We start from the raw sequence: 17,447 nt of genomic DNA on the forward strand, positions 1-17,447 counted from the left end.
GTGAGGTTCAAGCCATTTGGAAAAATATTTATAGAATTTAACAGGATATACGCCTGGGGCTTTACCTGATTGCAACCAAGAGATAACTGTAAGTAATTCCTCTTGAGAAAAAGGAGCTTCAAGACTTGAACATTTACCTTGTGAAATAGTTGGCAACTTAAAATTATCTAAGCGATCATAGAGGTATCATTATTGAATTCTGAAGTATAGAGTTTAGAATTAAATTCCTTAAAAATCTCAATTATTTCAGAATGATCTGTAGTTATTATACCATCACTTCTCCAAATATTATTGATTTGCCTTTTAGCATATATTCCTTTTAACTGTCCAGCCAATAGTTAACCTGCTTTTTTTTCTCCATGAATGTAAAATGAACTTCTACTTCTCAACAATTGCTGTTCAATAGAGTAAGTTGTGAGAAGGTCAAATTTAGTTTTAAGTTCTACTCTTTTATTATATAAATCTGGATTACTACTTTGAGCCATTAATAAATCAATTTGTTTGATCTGGATAATTAATTTCAACTTTTCCTTATTGTCTTTTTCTTAATGTTGGCAGTTTACAAAATGATTTGGCATCTTAAATATGCCTTCATTGTATCCCACACAATCAAATTAGTTATCTTTGGGGAGGAGTTGGTAATGAAATGAATTGTATTTGCCTCTCCATAAAACTAAAAAATTCCTGTCTTTTAAACAGCCATTTAACACCGTGAACTGTAAATAATACCTGGTAAATGTAAAAACTGTTACATTTACCAGGTATTATATATTAAATTCATTTATTAAAGTCAAAACGTTTTGTTGGTGAATATTGCCATCTCTTAGAACATTGCAGTTTTATGATTGCAAATGAAGGCTAGAATCTCAACAAGAAAGTATTTACATTCTGAGCAAAACACGAAAGTCTGCTGATGCTGTGATTGATGTAGAAACACAGGAATGCTGGAGGAACTCAGCAGGTCTCACAGCATTTATTGGAAGTAAGATATATAACCAATGTAAAACACAAAAGTCTGCAGCCACCATGATTGAAGTAAAAACACAACGCTACAGAATCTCAGCAGTTCAAGTGGTGTACTTTATATAGCAGAGATAAAAATACATGATGATTCGGGCTTGAGCCCTTCTTCAAGGTATGAGCAAAGAGCAGACAGGTGCCTGAATTAAAAAGCTGGGCAGAAGAGGAATGTTTACATACCCATTGGTCTTGGATGGGTACCATGAGCAAAATAATTCCATCAAAATTTAACAAGAATCTCATCTAAAAGAAAGGCTCAGGTACATTTTTAACATTTTCTTGAAATGATTTGAAATGGTTGATCACACACACATTAAAAGCTGTGGTTTGTGGGTAATGGACAATTGAATTACAAGTTTCATTTTCTGTATTTTAGGAAAGCAAAAAAAATCTATAAAATTAAATTCTCAAGGAATCCAAAATAAGAAACAAAATATCCTCTCCCCTAATAATAATAAAAAAAATTCTGCATCCAAATCCTATGCTGTCCATAGCCTCATGCACTGCCTAACCAAGGCCACCCATAAATTGAAGGATCAACTCTTAGTATTCTGACTGGGCATTCTCCAACCAGATGGAATTAACATTGACATCTCTGATTTCTGCTAGCCTTCTCCCTGCCCTCCCTTTCATCCCTATCCCTCTGCTTTCTTTCCTCCAGCTCTCCACCCCATTCCCTCAACATTCACAGAGCCAAACCCCCCCCCCCCCCAGCATTTGTTGGTATTCCCTCCTTCCCTTATCCACCTTATTACCTTCTGCCTTTAGGACTGTGCTCCTCCTCGTGCCCCTCCCCTCAACCCCACCATTTTGTTTGGCCACCTGGGGTACCTTGATGAAGGTCTCAAGCCTTAAATTTTGGTTAGGTATTTTTATCTTTACTATATAAAGTACAATGTTTGATCTGCTGAGTTTCCCAGGCATTGTGTTTTTACTTCAGTCATGGTGTCTGCAGACTAATAAAATAAGAAATACTGCACATTCTATGCCAGTGGTTGTCAACCTTTTTTTTTCCCCACTCACATACCACTTTAAGTATTCCTTATGCCATCGGGGCTCTGTGATTAGTAAAGGATTGCTTAAGGTGGTATGTGGGTTGAAAGAAAAAGTTTGAAAACCACTGTTTTAATCAAAACTAATTGACTCGTTATGTGCAGAGTTTCATAACTCCAAAGGGAATGGGCCCATGACAATTTTCTCAATGGGTCTAGAGCAGTGATTCTCAACCTTCCCTTTCCACTCACATACCACCTTAAGCAATCCCTCACTAATCAAAGAACACCGATGGCTTAGGGATTACTTAAAGTGGTATGTGAGTGCAAAGAAAAAGGTTGAGAACCACTGCTCTACACTCATAAAGGAAAGTCAAAATTCCAGGATGTTGATCATGGGATGGAAAGATTAGAAATTAACGCTGCATTGCAATAACAAATATATTAATTTTAAAAATCATGTAACTATAGATTTGGATGAATTATATTAGTGCTGATATAAAAGCATTTGAAATAAATAATTTTGCACAAATGATTACATAGTATTGGGTTAATTGTATCCTTTTCAAATGATAAAGAGAGTACCGTGACCAAGCCTGTGGTGACAAGTTTAAAAAGGGAGTGTAATGGGTACTCAGACAATGAGTAGTTTTGGGATCATTGCAGAGAGAGGAGAGAAGGACTTGGAGAACAGGGAATATTGGGACCAAGCTTGTGGTAAGCACGTTTAAAAAGGGAGACAATAAGTAATTTTGGGACCATTGCGGAGAAAGGAAGAGCGAAAGACTCAGATACTAAGGAGTATCAGGACTAGGCTTCTGAATGCAAGTTTAAAAAGGCAGCAGAATTGGGAATCAGACATTGAGTAGCTTTGGGACCAATGCAGAGAGAAGAGGAGTGAATGACTTGGAGAACAGTGACCTGTCTTATGGTAAGCAAGTTTAAAAAGGCAGCAGAATTGGGAGTCGGACATTGTGTAGCTTTGGGACCATTGCAGAGAGAAGAGGAGTGAAGGACTTGGAGAACTGCGACCTGGCTTATGGTAAGCAAGTTTAAAAAGGCAGCAGAACTGGGAGTCGGACATTGTGTAGCTTTGGGACCATTGCAGAGAGAAGAGGAGTGAAGGACTTGGAGAACAGCGACCTGGCTTATGGTAAGCAAGTTTAAAAAGGCAGCAGAGGGCAGTTTAAATGCTATAACAGAATGGTGAATAGTGGAAGTGAGTGCAACAGATAAGCGGCAGTGACAAATAAAAAGATAAGCACAAGTGGAGTTGCCAGTGAGGGGCAGCCAGAGTGTAAGTGGTTCAGGGTAGCAGAGGGAGATTGAGATTTTGGCTCAAAAAGACATCGGTGAGAAGAGGCTGAGGACGAGCTTCTTTTAGATAAGATTTTACATATAAACAAAGAATTGGTAATGGAGAAAGCACATTGGGAAGTGGAATGCTTTGAATGCAGGATGTAATAAATTTGGGAGAACACAGTTGTCTCTGATGCCTACACCTACAAAAAATGCATCCAGCTGCAGCTCCTGACAAATCGAGTTAAGGAATTGGAGGTGAATTTAGATGAACTCCAGAGCATTCAAGAGGCATGGGGGTGATAGTCAGGAGTAAGAGGGACACTATCACATCGCGGAGGCAGGAGGAGGGGAGCTGGGTGACAGTCAGGTGAGGTGAAAGGGAAAAAGCCAAGTGGTGCAGGGCATCACTGTGGCCATTCCTCTCAATAACAAGTATAGAATTTTAGATACTGTTGAGAAAGATGCCCTATGAGGGACAAGCCATGGTGATTAGGTCTCTGGTATGGAGTCTGGTCTGATGGCTAAAAAGGAAATAGAGAAGAAGAGATGAGCTGTAGTGATAGAGGATTCCATAGTTAGAGGGACAGAGAAAAAGTTTTGTGGAAGGGATCAAGGTTCCTGGATAGTATGTGGCCTCCCTAGTGCCATGCTCTGAAATATCTCAGATTGAGATCACGGCATTCTCAGGAGGTAGGATGAGCAGCCAGATGTTGTGGTCCATGTAAGGACCAATGATGTGGGTAGGAAGGGTGATAAGGTCTTGCAAAGAGAGTTCAGGGAGTTAGGTAGATCTATTTAGAGAGACTTTCCTGCCACCCTAAAAAAAATTAAATAAGATTGTGGTTGTCTGCCTTCTGAACCACTGAAGTCTTTCAACAGAGCTGTTGGGAGGGAGTTTCATGATTTTTGTCCAGCAAAAAGAAGGAACAGTGATATAGTTTCAAGGTATGATGGTAGGTGAGTGGGAAATAAATCTCGAGCTAATATCTCACTCGATAGTAGAGATTGTGGGTTTGGAAGATCCTGTCAGAGTTGTCTAAGTTTATTAACTGCAGTGCATTCTGTATATTTAACAAATGCAGCCATGGTAAATTGGTGGTGAAAGGAATTAATGTATAGTGTGGTTGGAACTAATTGTGCAGGCTGCCTTGTCTTGAACTTTGAATATTGTGGAACAATGCTTATCCAGGCAAATGGAGGACAATGTGCCTTACAGATGTTGGAAGGATCTTGGGATAGCAGATAGTGAGTTAAATAGTTCAGGTTCTCAGCATTTGATCTGCTCTTGCAATACCAGATGACTGGCAGATAGCTTATGTAACACTAATGTTTAAGATTGGCAGCAGGTGATGTTCAAAGATCAAAGTTCAGATTTATTGTCATCGCACATATATGATATCATAAACAACCCTGAGACTCTTTTTATTGCGGGCCAGACAGAATTTCTACTTATTGGTAATGCAAAAACAATGTACCAAAGCAGATACGAATACAAAAGAGAGAAATATAAACAAAGAAATGTGAACAAACTATGCAATGCAGAAAATAAATATTCAATAATAAATAATGTGCAAAGTTAGAGTCCTTAAATCAGTCCCTGATTGAGTTTGTTGTCGAGAAGTCTCAGGGTACCAACTATTCCTGAACCTGATGGTACGAGTCTGGTGGCACCTATACTTCCTTCCAAATGGCAGCAGTGAGAACAGAGCGTGTGCTGGGTGGTCCTTGATGATTGCTGTTGCTCGATAGTGGAAAGAGTTCTGCCTCTAATGTTTTGGATCTTGTCCACCACCTTTTGCAGGCTTTCTACTCAGAGGTATTGGTGCCCCGATACCAGGCCATGATGCAGCAGTCAGCACACTTTCCAACACACATCCATAGATGTTTGCCAAGGTTTTGATTGTCATACCAAACCTCTGCAAACTCCTGAGGAAGTAGATGCACTGACGTGCTTTCTTCATAATGACATTCATGTGTTGCATCCAGGAAAGGTCCTCTGAGATGGTGACTCCCAGAATTTAAATTTGCTCACCCTGACTACCTCTGATCCCTTAATGATCACTGGATCATACATCTCTGGTTTTCCCCTCCTAAAGTGCATAATCAGCTCTTTGGTTTTGGTAACATTGAATGCAGGAATGTTGTCAGTACACCATCCAGCTACGTTTTCAATCTCCCTCCTGAATCCTGACTGATAAGTCCCTATTTATACAACTCACTTCTATGATATTGACAGCAAATGTATAGATGGTGTTATTGTTGCACTGATGTACACAGTCATAGATGTAAATGAGTAGAGCGGGGGGTTAAGAACACAGTCCTATCATGCTTCATAACTGAAGGAGATTGTGGAGGAGATGTTCTTATCAATCCTTACTGATTGTGGTCTGGAGGTGAGTGTCACATTTGTGGCCCGAAATGTGAAGTTAATAAAACATTAAACACAAGTTTTATCAGGTAAACTTCTCAGTGTCTTTTTATTTTCCCGTTTCCTTTGTTCTCCTGCTTGTGTTCTTATCTCTCTCTCATACCACGTGATTTCCGGTACATCTTATACATATTCATTATCATGACAGTGAGGAAATCCAGGATCCAATTACATGGTAGGGTGTTGAGGCTTAGGTTTTGGAGTTTGCTGATGTCTAGGGAACTAAAGCTAAATTATAGAAAGAGGAAATATATGACAATAAAACTTAATTAAGTGAACATAGAGAGTGTTTTTAATTGTGGGAAGAGCAAAACTAATGGTCTTTGAAACTAGCAAATGACTGAACACTAAAATTCTTTACCTACTGACTGGTGAAAATTTAGACCTTGGTGTCACAATTGATGGCCAAGCCAATTAATATGGATGCACAAGAGAAACAAGGAATAGCTCTGCTGAATGTCAGTGAGGGAAGTTGTAAGGAAGGTTGACTGAAGCCATTGATCCATTGGACCAAAGGGCCTGTAATGGCATTTAACATCCCTTAATATAATAGAACATAGAACAGTACTTCAGGCCCTTCAACTCATCTATTAGTGCTGGACACGATGAATCAATCAAATCAAAACGGATGATTGCAACTGATGGATATCCCTCCACCCCTTTCATATTCATGTGTCTATGTAGAAGCCTCTTAAATCCTGCTATTGCATCTGCTTCCACCACTACTCCTGGCAGTTCATTTCTGGCATGCACCATTCTCTGTGTAAAATATTTTGCCCACACATCTTCTTTAAACTTTCTCTCCCTCACCTTAAGTGCATGTCTTCTACTATCTGATGCTTTTGCCCCAGGGTAAAAATTCTTTCTACCCTAGTAATTGTTTTCACAATCTTATACACCCCTAACAGGTAATCTCTCAGCCACCAATGCTCCAGAAAAAACAGCCCAGGTTTGTTCAACCTTTCCCAATAACCAATATCCTCTAAATCAGGCAACACTCTAGTGAACCTTTTCTGTACCCTTTTCAAAGCCTCCATATCCTTCCTGTAATGGAGAGATCATAATTGCGCACAGAATTAATGGTCTCTGCCAGTCTCTTCATCTCCCACATCATCAGTCCCATATTCTATCACCTCTGTGGCCATCTCCCAGCTTTTCTACCCCTTCATACCTAATCAATCTTAGTGCTGATAAAAGGTTCAGACCCCAAAACCTTGATTGGCCATTTCTATCCATGGATGCTGATGACATGCTGAGTGACTAGCAATTATTTGCATTTAAAATGCAGTTCTTGTGGCCCATGTGTTGTGATTACTGGTGCTAAGTCAGTCCAGACTAGCCCATGGCATCAATCTGGTCAATTCATCACATGATGGGGTTGAGGGATGAGGTATAATGCAGTTGCTGAAACACACTGAGATGCATTATATCCCTACCATTCTCATCTGTTCCCCTGCCCTCTTCATTGCAACCTTTTCTGTGTTTATATTGTGCCTATCAGAGCAAGACATCTTCAGGGGTGCAGTGCTGCCGGAGCTCATTGGAGTGTTAGTCTGGACATAACCTGTTTTTTTCCATGACCGGTCGTCCTCCTTTGTAGTCCAACAGTTCACTCTCAATTGTACAATGCCAAAATATATGGTGGCCATCAAGGCCACATCTCGCGAGACCTCCTTGTTGCCATTTTTGGTGAACTATGGCATCTAAAAAATTAGCCCCCGGACATCATTAAGTGCTGATCCACTTCTCAGTTTGCGTGTGTTACAATGACATTGCAACTGTGAGCTTTGCAGGCCCCCTTTCAGTGCACAACACTGTTTTAGTGAAATTGGGGAAAAATATATGTTTTCTTGGGAAATCAGAGTGCGCATTCATAAAATAGACTTTTAGAACCTACTGAGTGTCTGATACAAATCACATTATGCAGGTGGCCTAAACAATAAATCAAATGAGAGGTTGGTGTTCATGGCTGCAAATTGGAAGGGATGCAAAATCACTTCCATTTCTATATTATTGTAAAGTCTCATGTACCTGTCCACAATACACGCAATATTAAACACAGAATCCATACATTGCAAATACTTCAGATAATGGGATTATCCTCTGAACCCATTGCATCTGTCTACTCTGTAGAATTCTTTTGCAGTGAAAAACTCTTTTGAAGTCCAAAGTTGAACGCGTTTCCCTAAGGTTTCTGCAGTCCTCTTGCAGTTTTTGGATCACATTAGGCTTCTTCAGAACTAGATAAAAATGACTAAATGCTAGATTAGTAATGGGACTAGATATTTCAAGGCTAAATATTGAGACAATACTAGGCAATTCTGCAGCACAGAATTGCTGATCAGTGAAAACCACGCAAGAGATGTGGAGCATGATAGTAGTTCTTCGAGTTCATAGGGTGGCTTAGTTAGCGTAGCAGTTAATGCAATGGTAGTCCAGTGCCGGTGACACAGGTTCAGATCCATTGTAAAGAGGCAGCAAAGACTGAGTAGCTACCTTGGAGCAAGTGAAAATTAAACACAAATGATCAAACCTACAAACCTGTTTTATTTGAATTTGTCCCACAAAAGCCAGCACTTACCATATGTTTATCATTAATCCATTTATCTGTCTAATGGCATAATTAGAAATGATTGAAGTTGATATTTCACTGGTGAAAACATCACTGTGTGCGATGATGCATCAACAAGCACAGTGATTTGGTCTGACAGCTCATAACGTTGCCAGATGTATTCTGAATGAATTCATTCTGATGAACAAATTTCTTCATATCTTCACAAGTTCAATGGCATTTATCACTGGTGTTTCGATACATTTGTACTCAGGTTCTGAATGCTCCATGACAAGTTTATGGGATAATGGAATTACAGAGAAGCTAACATAAATGAGGTAGCAAATCTAACATGACATAACATTTGCTTTGTTCAACAGTTCAGCATGAATATAGTATAGTGCAATATCATCAACTGAAACTTTTCTCTTTGACTGAAGGAATCAATGTCTTGGATTTTAGAAGAACAATGAAATGAGTCACTTCTCTGGATGATAAAACAATTCTATGATTTGGTTACTTCATTTGATTTTTAGTTATAATAGGACAATAAGTTATTATGGGAGAAAAAAATTGGGCAATTAGTTAAACCACATTGTGACTGGCAATATGCCTTGTGCACTCTGCCAACAGGATATGCATATATCCAAATTAAGTTACAAAATAAAGTCCAGAAAACAAATTAATCAGTCCAATAACAGTGTTTATGTTGTGACACCAGCCGACATAAGCAAAGTCTTCTGAGCAATTAGGTCAATGTGAGATTAACTTGCTTTCACTTTATGCATTGGACTACCTGAAATTTTAAATGCAATTTTGAAATACAATATCAGAAGACATTGAATGTGAGTCGAGTGCTTGGTTGTTAAAACTGTGAGGAGTTGAATCTTCTTGACCATGAGAGTTCATTGCTGGTCTCAGATTAAGGAGCTCATACCTTAAAGAAGGGCTTAAGCCCGAAATGTCAGTTATACAGTATATCTTTACTTCCTATGGATGCTGCGAGACCTGCTGAGTCACTCCAGTATTTCTGCGTTTTTACCCCAATCATAGACTTTCATGTTTTACTCAGAAAAAGAATGGTTGACCTGGTGTGCAGATCCATCTATCTAACTTAAATATTGACACCAGAGGCAGTGTTTCCTCCAGTAAGTGGCTGACTTCATGGCATCCAAAGCCTTTCCAAAAGACACAAGTCAGGATTGTGATGGATTACTGCAGCTCCTTTCAGCACAAAGTAACCTGCTCAATTGAATCTTCATACTCGCCAATATCATTGGACCATAACTGCAATGTGAACCATCAACAAAATGCAAAGGATTTACTTCCCTCCACCATTCCCACAGCACTTCCTAGACCCACAATGTTTGGCACCAAGGTGGTCAAAGGCAGAAGATGCATGGGTTCACTCGTAAACATGCACTGCCCTTACTTGGAAATGTCCATTATCATTTGTTGCTGATTCAAATCCTGGAGCTCCCATCTGTACAATACACACAAGTGCTGGAGAAACTCACAAGGTTATGCAGCATTCATAATAAGTAAAAGGCCATTGACATTTCAGGCTTGAGCCCTTCCTCAATTGCTGAAAATCAGGCAGATCCCTGAATAAAATGCAGTGGGGTAGGGGAAGGTGGAGGAACATAGGCTAATTAGTAAAAGAGGTGGAAACAGGTGTGAAGGTATGTGAAGGAAAATGAGAAATGATAGGGGAGAGGGCAGAGGCTAGAAAAGACAGCTCTTTGGAAAAGAAAGGGCTGGGGAGCAGGAATAAGGGAGATAGGGATGATAGAGACTGGTGCAGGTGTTTAGCAGAAATTGAAAAAGTCAATATTGAAGCTGTCTGGTTGAAGACTGCCAAGATGGAATAGATGGTGCTGTCCCTTCAATTTTCACATGGCAGATTGCCATAACATGAAACCATGGTCACTGAGGCAATAGGTGTAGAATTGATGTGGATGACAAATAGTAGGGTGCTTGATGTTGACAGAGCAAAGGTATTCAATGAAGTGATCTCCAAGTCTGTGCCCAGTCTCCCCGATGTAGAGGAGGCTTCATCTAAAGCACCAGATGCAGTAAATGACACCTACTGGTTTGTAAGAGAACTGTTGCTTCACAGGAAAGGACTGTTTGAAGGGTGCATGTCTAGTACTTCTTGTGATCACAGGAGTAGATACCAGGGAGGCAATTAATGGGAAGAGATGAGTGGACAAGTGAGTCACTGAGTTATTGATCTATGTGGAAAGAAGAGAGGGGAGGGGAAGATGTGAAACTAGTGGTGGGATCCCATTGCTGGTGGCAATAATTATGGATGCGGAGGCTGGAGGGGTGGTAGTTGAGGACAAAGAGAATCCTGTCCCTGTTATGTTTGATGAAGAGATGCAGGTGCATGGCAGAGTTTATGGAAGTAGAGGGGAAGCCACAGTTTCTGAATAAGGAGGACATCTCAGATGCTTCATCCTGAGAGCAGATGTGGTGGAGACTGAGGAATTGAGAGAAAGTAATTGAATCCTTACAGATCAGTGAGTAAGAGATGCAGTTAATGTAACTGTCTGAGTCAGTGGGTTTATAAAAGATGTCTGTAGATAGTTTGTCTTCTGAAATGGAGACAGAGAGATCTAGAAAGGACAGAAAGTTACCAATCTTAGACCATGTGAATTTGAGGACAGGGTGGAAATTGACAGCAAAGTGGATAAAGTTAAAAAGAAGGGGATAAAGTTGATGAGTACATCATGGGTTCAGAAGGTAGCACCTATGCAGATGTCAGTATAATGGAGAAAGAGTCAAGGATCCTTGCCTGTGTAAGCTTGCATGGGAGGGGTTTGGAGGACTATGGACCGAGTGCAGGTCAATGGGACTAGGCAAAGTAATAGATTAGACTAGAAGGGCTGAAGGTTCTGTTTTCTGTGCTGTAATGTTCTATGACTCATCATCACTTAAATTCAAGTGGAAAATTCTACCTCTTAATCCCAAAGAAGTAAAAAAAATGACAGCACTGCTGCTTGTGTGGACCCAGGAGAGCAGAGATACAATGCTGCTCCAAAGGGTTCAATACCTGAGCCTAATGGTGGCCGCTCCACACAGGCATCAAGCTGGCTGTGACAGGAGTGGACAGTGTTTTTAAACTAAAATCCTGCAATGACAGGTCTGTGCTCAAGATCATTGATGTGATTAGTAGTCTGTGATTAGTGGTTTGCCTCAGGAAGTGGTGCTGGGACCATTGTAGTTTGTTGTCTATATCAATGATCTGGATGATAATGTGGTAAATTGGATCATTAAGTTTGCTGATGACACTAAGATTGGAGGCGTTCTGGACAGCGAGGAAGGGTTTCAAAGTTTGCAGAGGGATCTGGACCAATGTGAAAAATGGGCCAGAAAATGGCAGATGAAAGTTAATGCAGACAAGTGTGAGGTGTTGCATTTTGGAAGGATAAACTGAGGTAGGACAAACACAGTAGATGGTAGGGCAATGAGGAGAGTGGATGAACAAAGGGATCTGGGAATACAGATACATAATTCCCTGAAAGTGGCGTCACAGGTAGATAGGGTTGTAAAGAAAGATTTTGGCGTCTTGGCCTTCATAAATCAAATGATTGAGTATAGGAGTTAGGATGTTATGGTGAGGTTGTATAAGACATTGGTGAGGACAAATTTGGAATATTGTGTACAGTTCTGGTCGCCTAACTACAGGAAGGATATCAGTGCAGAGAAGATTTACTAGGATGTTGTTGGGTCTTCAGGAGTTCAGTTACTGGGAAAGATTAAACCAATTAAGATTTTTTTCCTTGGACTGTAGGAGAATGAACGAACATTTGATAGATGCATTTAAAATCATGACAGGTATAGACAGCATAAATGCAAGTAGGCTTTTTCCACAGATTAGGAGAGATAAATATGAGAGGCAAGGCTTTAGGGTGAGAGGGGAAAAGTTTAGGGGAAACATCTTCACTAAGAGTGTGGTGGGAGTGTGAAATGAGTTGCCATCTGATGTGGTAAATGTGGGCTCAGTTTTAAGTTTTAAGAATGAATTGGATAGGGACATGGATTGAAGAGGTCTGGGAGGTTATGGACTGGGTGCAGGTTCGTGGAACTTGCGGAATGATGTTTTGGCACAGACTAAATTTTTAGTAATTTTTCTGTGCTGCAAGGCTCTATGGTTCAATGATGAGGCCTATGCTCTGCAGCAACTATGAGGAGTTGCAGACTCTGGGGAACAATGGACCAGCACAGTGCACCAGAAATGTGAAGAATACTCCCCCATTGAGAAGGATAGGTGGAGGAGACAACCCTACAGGATGGCGACCACGGCTCAGCGGCTGAAAGATCAACACAGGCTGTAGGCAACTTGCTGTTGGGGTACCCGGACAGACTGGGGCAGGTTCAGACTGGCTCACTGGATTTAGGTGTTGGAGGTGGAATTCGAGAGGGTCCTGAGGGCAAGAAGGGCCGCCAAAAAGCCTCAGGTGCTGAAGGCTTCCTGAGTATCAGAGGTGAGGATCTGGAACTCAGGTTGCCGATGGATCAAACGGGTTCTCTGCAGCTGCAGAAGCTGAGTGAGTGCTGGAGACAAAGGCAGTGACTCTCAGGGGACTCTCTTGTTTCTCTTTCCTTCATTCTGCAAGGAGAACCGGGAGACACTAATGGCAACTAATTGCCTGCCTTACAGCAAGCAAAAGGCAATTTCATGTATTATTACACATTCTGTACTATTACATGACAATAAAGGTATCTTAAATCTTGAACCCACATCATAAATTGTCCAGGTTAAAATCTCACTTAATGAGATTATCTTGAGCCTTTATCAGGCAAATAATCTATTACTTCTGAATAAAGGATAATAAATGAAGGGCAAGAAAATGACATATTTCCTACAAAGTGTGCATCTGATCTCCAGGGGGCAATGAGTTTCGATGAAAGTTTTAAGCTTTGCAGGATGAAAAACCTCACTGGTCGGCACCTTACATTAATAATGTTTAATTTTTAATGCTTTACTCTTTTCAATTTTAAAGTTTTAATACAGGCAAAGACAGCAAGAAAATAATTCAGTTTATCCACTGCCAAGGTTACCCTTCCACAAGGATTTTACATTCACTGTTTCTTCCCATAGCACCAGTGTCCAACACTGTACAAACATCAACTGTTATGCCATGTGGAGTTAATGAACAGGAGAACTATACTGAAGATGTGCAGGATAATGGTATCTCAATGCAAATATATATACAAGATGAACTATCAGAGGTCATGGTGTCAACACCAGATTTCAGAATAGCATATATGTATATATCTATATAATATATTTTTTTATATTTTACATTGTTAATCTTATTCAATTTCTGCACATACATTAATATATACATTAAATTTTGCCATTTGTGACAAGCATAAAGATAAATGATGCCCGCAATCCCTTAAAACACTTAAGCAAAATAGTAACCACTTGGGTTTCTGGATTTCTAAGTGAAGGTATTTTAAAACTTCCATTTGTATGTATATATATATATATATATATATATATTTATATATATATATATATATACATATATAAGTATAAAATTACTACAATTTAGGCACACAATAGCTTAAGAATGTCTTTTGTAAAGATAAGCTTTACAAAATAAATATAGAAAACAAAAGAATCTTAAAAGAATCCAGACACAAGAAGGAACCTCACAAAACACAATTTCCTATTTAAATAAATCCTTTTCCTTTATTTGTTCCATTTGATTTCTTGATTAATAAATCAATGTTTTGCATTCCAAAAATATGTAGTTATTTGCACTGCATATGATAAGCAAACTTTAAATTAAAGCCATATTCTCTCAGGTAGCAAAGGAACTGAAATAACAATATGGGTTCAGTCAAATATATAATTATTTATCGAAAATCATACACAACATTTTTATTTAAGCTTTGGAGGAAAATATTACAGGTAGAATACTGAAGAAAATAAATATATACATACTTTTCAACCTGATTGGTTGCTCTGTAATGAGTTAATTTTGAATAAAGAATCAAATCACCCTGAAAGATGATGAGATTTTTTTTCAGATCGTCTGGAGCTGTGTAAGACCAGTGATCTCACGTAATTAAAAAAATACAAATATATTTATAGAATGCAGAAACAACTAGATGTAGAAGGAATTTATGGTCATACATATTTGTAAAGAGTTTAAAAAACATGAATGAAATTATGAGAGTATGGCTTTAAATCTTGTCTTTAATGATATGTCTTGAAACACCATACACAGAACAAATTGGGAATGTTTTCTAAAACTACAAATTTTAAACAAACCTGGTACGTTACCAAATACAATGAAAATAAAGAAACAAAATAAAGGAAAAAGGCTAGTTTAACTGCTTGGATGTGTTATTCATCCAATAAAACTATTATTTAAATTAAATAAGACATTGAAATATTAAGTTGTGCAACATGGTACTCACAGACATCATGTGATTCCGTTTTTGACAGAATTTTTCAACAACCTTCAAGCCTATAAATTATTTAATTTTCAAAGCTTAACAGAAAATGAGGAGGAGAAAAGGAATGGGAATGAAAAATTCCTGGATGCCATATTAAGCAAATTTGCATTTATGCTAACATGAATGTTTCCTTTTCTCCACATGTATGTTGCAGGTAAATGTCCTTTAGCTGATCCTTTAAAATGCAGCATACACTTAACTCTGAAGCTAAAATGAGGAATGTCTTATCTACTTTAGCAGAGATGTCAGATTGTTTTGAACTTGGTCCTTAGTCCACCATTGAACATGCAGAAGTATCACCCAGAATAATACTGGAACAGAATTTACAGAATTACCTATTGAAAGTTTGTTACAAAACATATTAGATCTTCCATGCTTTGTTGATAAGCATCAACAAATATCTTGATGAGTTTCCAGCAAGAAACACTGAATGGTGTAGGTGATGCTTAAGGAACAGCATTAAAACACTTAAAAACTCAATCCCAAACTGGATTTGCATTGCTGAGCACTCAGAGATTTTTGTTTCAACAATAATGTTGATCCAGTTGATGAGTTATTGTTCCTCTTCTCTTATTTTTACAGCAGTTTAGAAAACAACTCAACCTGTTCAAAATCCATTGGGAAAGAAGACTGGTAGTTTACTAATTAGAATTCTGAAAATTAGGGTTTTTAATCTTTTATTCTGTTATATTTTACATTTGTTGAGCTGTGCATGTCATGAGGACAGCAATGTCCAATCTGTCAGAAGATGATAAGACCATCCTCATGAACAATGAGGTTGTCTTGCAGTATGCTGAGGATTTCTGTATTCAATTTTAACAGGGTCAGCGATAAACAAAAAAATGTTAGGGTCATAAATTAGAGGGAAATCGTGGTTTTCCTTGATCTGTATCTGTATTTAAGACTGTAGATGTTTCCCTCTTTTGGGCTGTTGGAGCTCCTTGTGTCCCTCGAAGAGGTGGTATTGCCCCTGAGGACATGTGTCGGAAGAGGGACATTCTTTGAGGAACAGTGCTTCGGATGCCTCCTTGAGGTCCTGGACTTTGCGTGCTTGGGATAGAAGTAGGAACTGCTGCTAATGGTTCTCCGGAGAATGGATGTGGTCTGATAATCAGAGATGTCATCTCATGAGGCAGAGATGGTTGAGATGCCGAGAGAGGCCTTACTTCTCTACTTAAGCTGCTTGTTTGCAAACCCTGTGTGCTTTTGTTAGAATTGCGCCTTTGGGCAGAGCTGTGCACTGGCTGTTGTTGGATCAAGGACATCTGTGACATATTTGGTGAACCATATTGGAAAGTCCGGGCTGCCAATGGACTCTGAACAGAAGGACTGGGAACTGCAGCAGTAAAAGAGCTGGGAGAAGGAGCCACTGCCTGGGGACTGGGTGATGGGGAATTCTGGGTGGGCACAGTCTGAACCAACTGGGGTGGCCTTGTTGGTGGTTGAGAAGATGGTGAATAGGTATTCAAATTTGGTGAGGTAATGTGCTGAAAATCTAGTTGAGCTATATTTGGTGGCTGTGACTGCATAGAAGCTCTGATTACTGAGTTGCCAGAGAATGGAGGAAATACCCCAAATGATGCACTAAGGGGTGTTTCGATGAATTGCACCATCTCCCGGTCTTGTTTCACCATCTTTTTAAGAAGTTCTGTCTCTTGGTTATCAAAAACACCAGTGTTCAGATCTCTTTGGACCTTATGTAGCAGGAGTGAGTTCTTCTTCCCTATTAAACAAAGAAGAGGTAAATGCTGGCATGCACAACATGGTAAATGTATTATTTTCCATGCATAAAGACATTTTGATAAAATGACAGAAGATAACCCTTTAACAACAACATAAAGAGATGGAAGGGTTATCCACCTATCTTTCCAGATGAACCCTTCTTTTTATTTTCCCTGTAATTCTGGATGCAGTTCAGTCTGGAAAAGTAAAGATGGAATCTTTTATTGACATCGTAAAAATTATATATTCCACAAATAGATGCCATTTTGATGTTTACTGTGTCACAATAATCCTATAATGCTTACTTACACTGAGTAAAAAAATCAATATTAAGACAACTTGAATCTCTTGGGAAATAAATCTTTAGTAGTCATATTTGTCTGTAATATGGAGAAAAAAAGCTCAAAACGCCTGGATTCAGATGTGGTCCATCACCACAATTTTGATATTTTTAAGAGTCATGGAGCCATTCAGCATCGAAACAGGCCCTTCGGTTCACCTTGTCTACTACACTGACCTATCCCGCCCACACTAGTCTCACTGTCTGCAAACCCATCCTATCCATCTAATTGTTATTGTAAAAGTGGCAATAGCATCTGCATAAACTACTTCCTTTGGCAGTCCATTCTTTATACTCATCAGACTCAGTCTAAAAATATTACCCCTCAGGTTCCTGTTTAATGTCTGCCCCCTCACCGTAAACCTATAGATTCTCACACTATGACCAAGATTCACTGTGTCCACCTGACTATTCCCTTTGTGCTTTTGTATAACCCCATGAGAGCATTCCAAGGAATAAAGCCCCAGCCTGTTCAACTGCTGCCTCTAACTGCAGACCCTGAGTTCTGGCAATAGCCTCATAAATCTACTCTGCACCTTCTCCAGCAAGACAACGTCTTTCCTGAAGCATAGTGACCAAAATTTTAAAAAAACTATACTCCAAATGGGGCTT

General features: G+C 39.3%; 1 protein-coding gene across 1 annotated transcript in view; it reads right to left on the reverse strand.

Moving 5' to 3' along the window:
* Positions 1–14,500: 14,500 nt before the first annotated feature.
* Positions 14,501–17,447, reverse strand: part of LOC138757266 (potassium/sodium hyperpolarization-activated cyclic nucleotide-gated channel 1-like) — a 305,197-nt gene continuing 302,250 nt past the window's right edge. Inside the window, exon 8 of the mRNA XM_069924313.1 lies at positions 14,501–16,496. Coding sequence (XP_069780414.1) covers positions 15,625–16,496 — 872 coding nt within the window. The 3' untranslated portion in view covers positions 14,501–15,624. The remainder of the gene's footprint in view (positions 16,497–17,447) is intronic.

Source organism: Narcine bancroftii, chromosome 3 (assembly GCF_036971445.1).
Source record: "Narcine bancroftii isolate sNarBan1 chromosome 3, sNarBan1.hap1, whole genome shotgun sequence".
NCBI lineage: Eukaryota > Metazoa > Chordata > Chondrichthyes > Torpediniformes > Narcinidae > Narcine > Narcine bancroftii.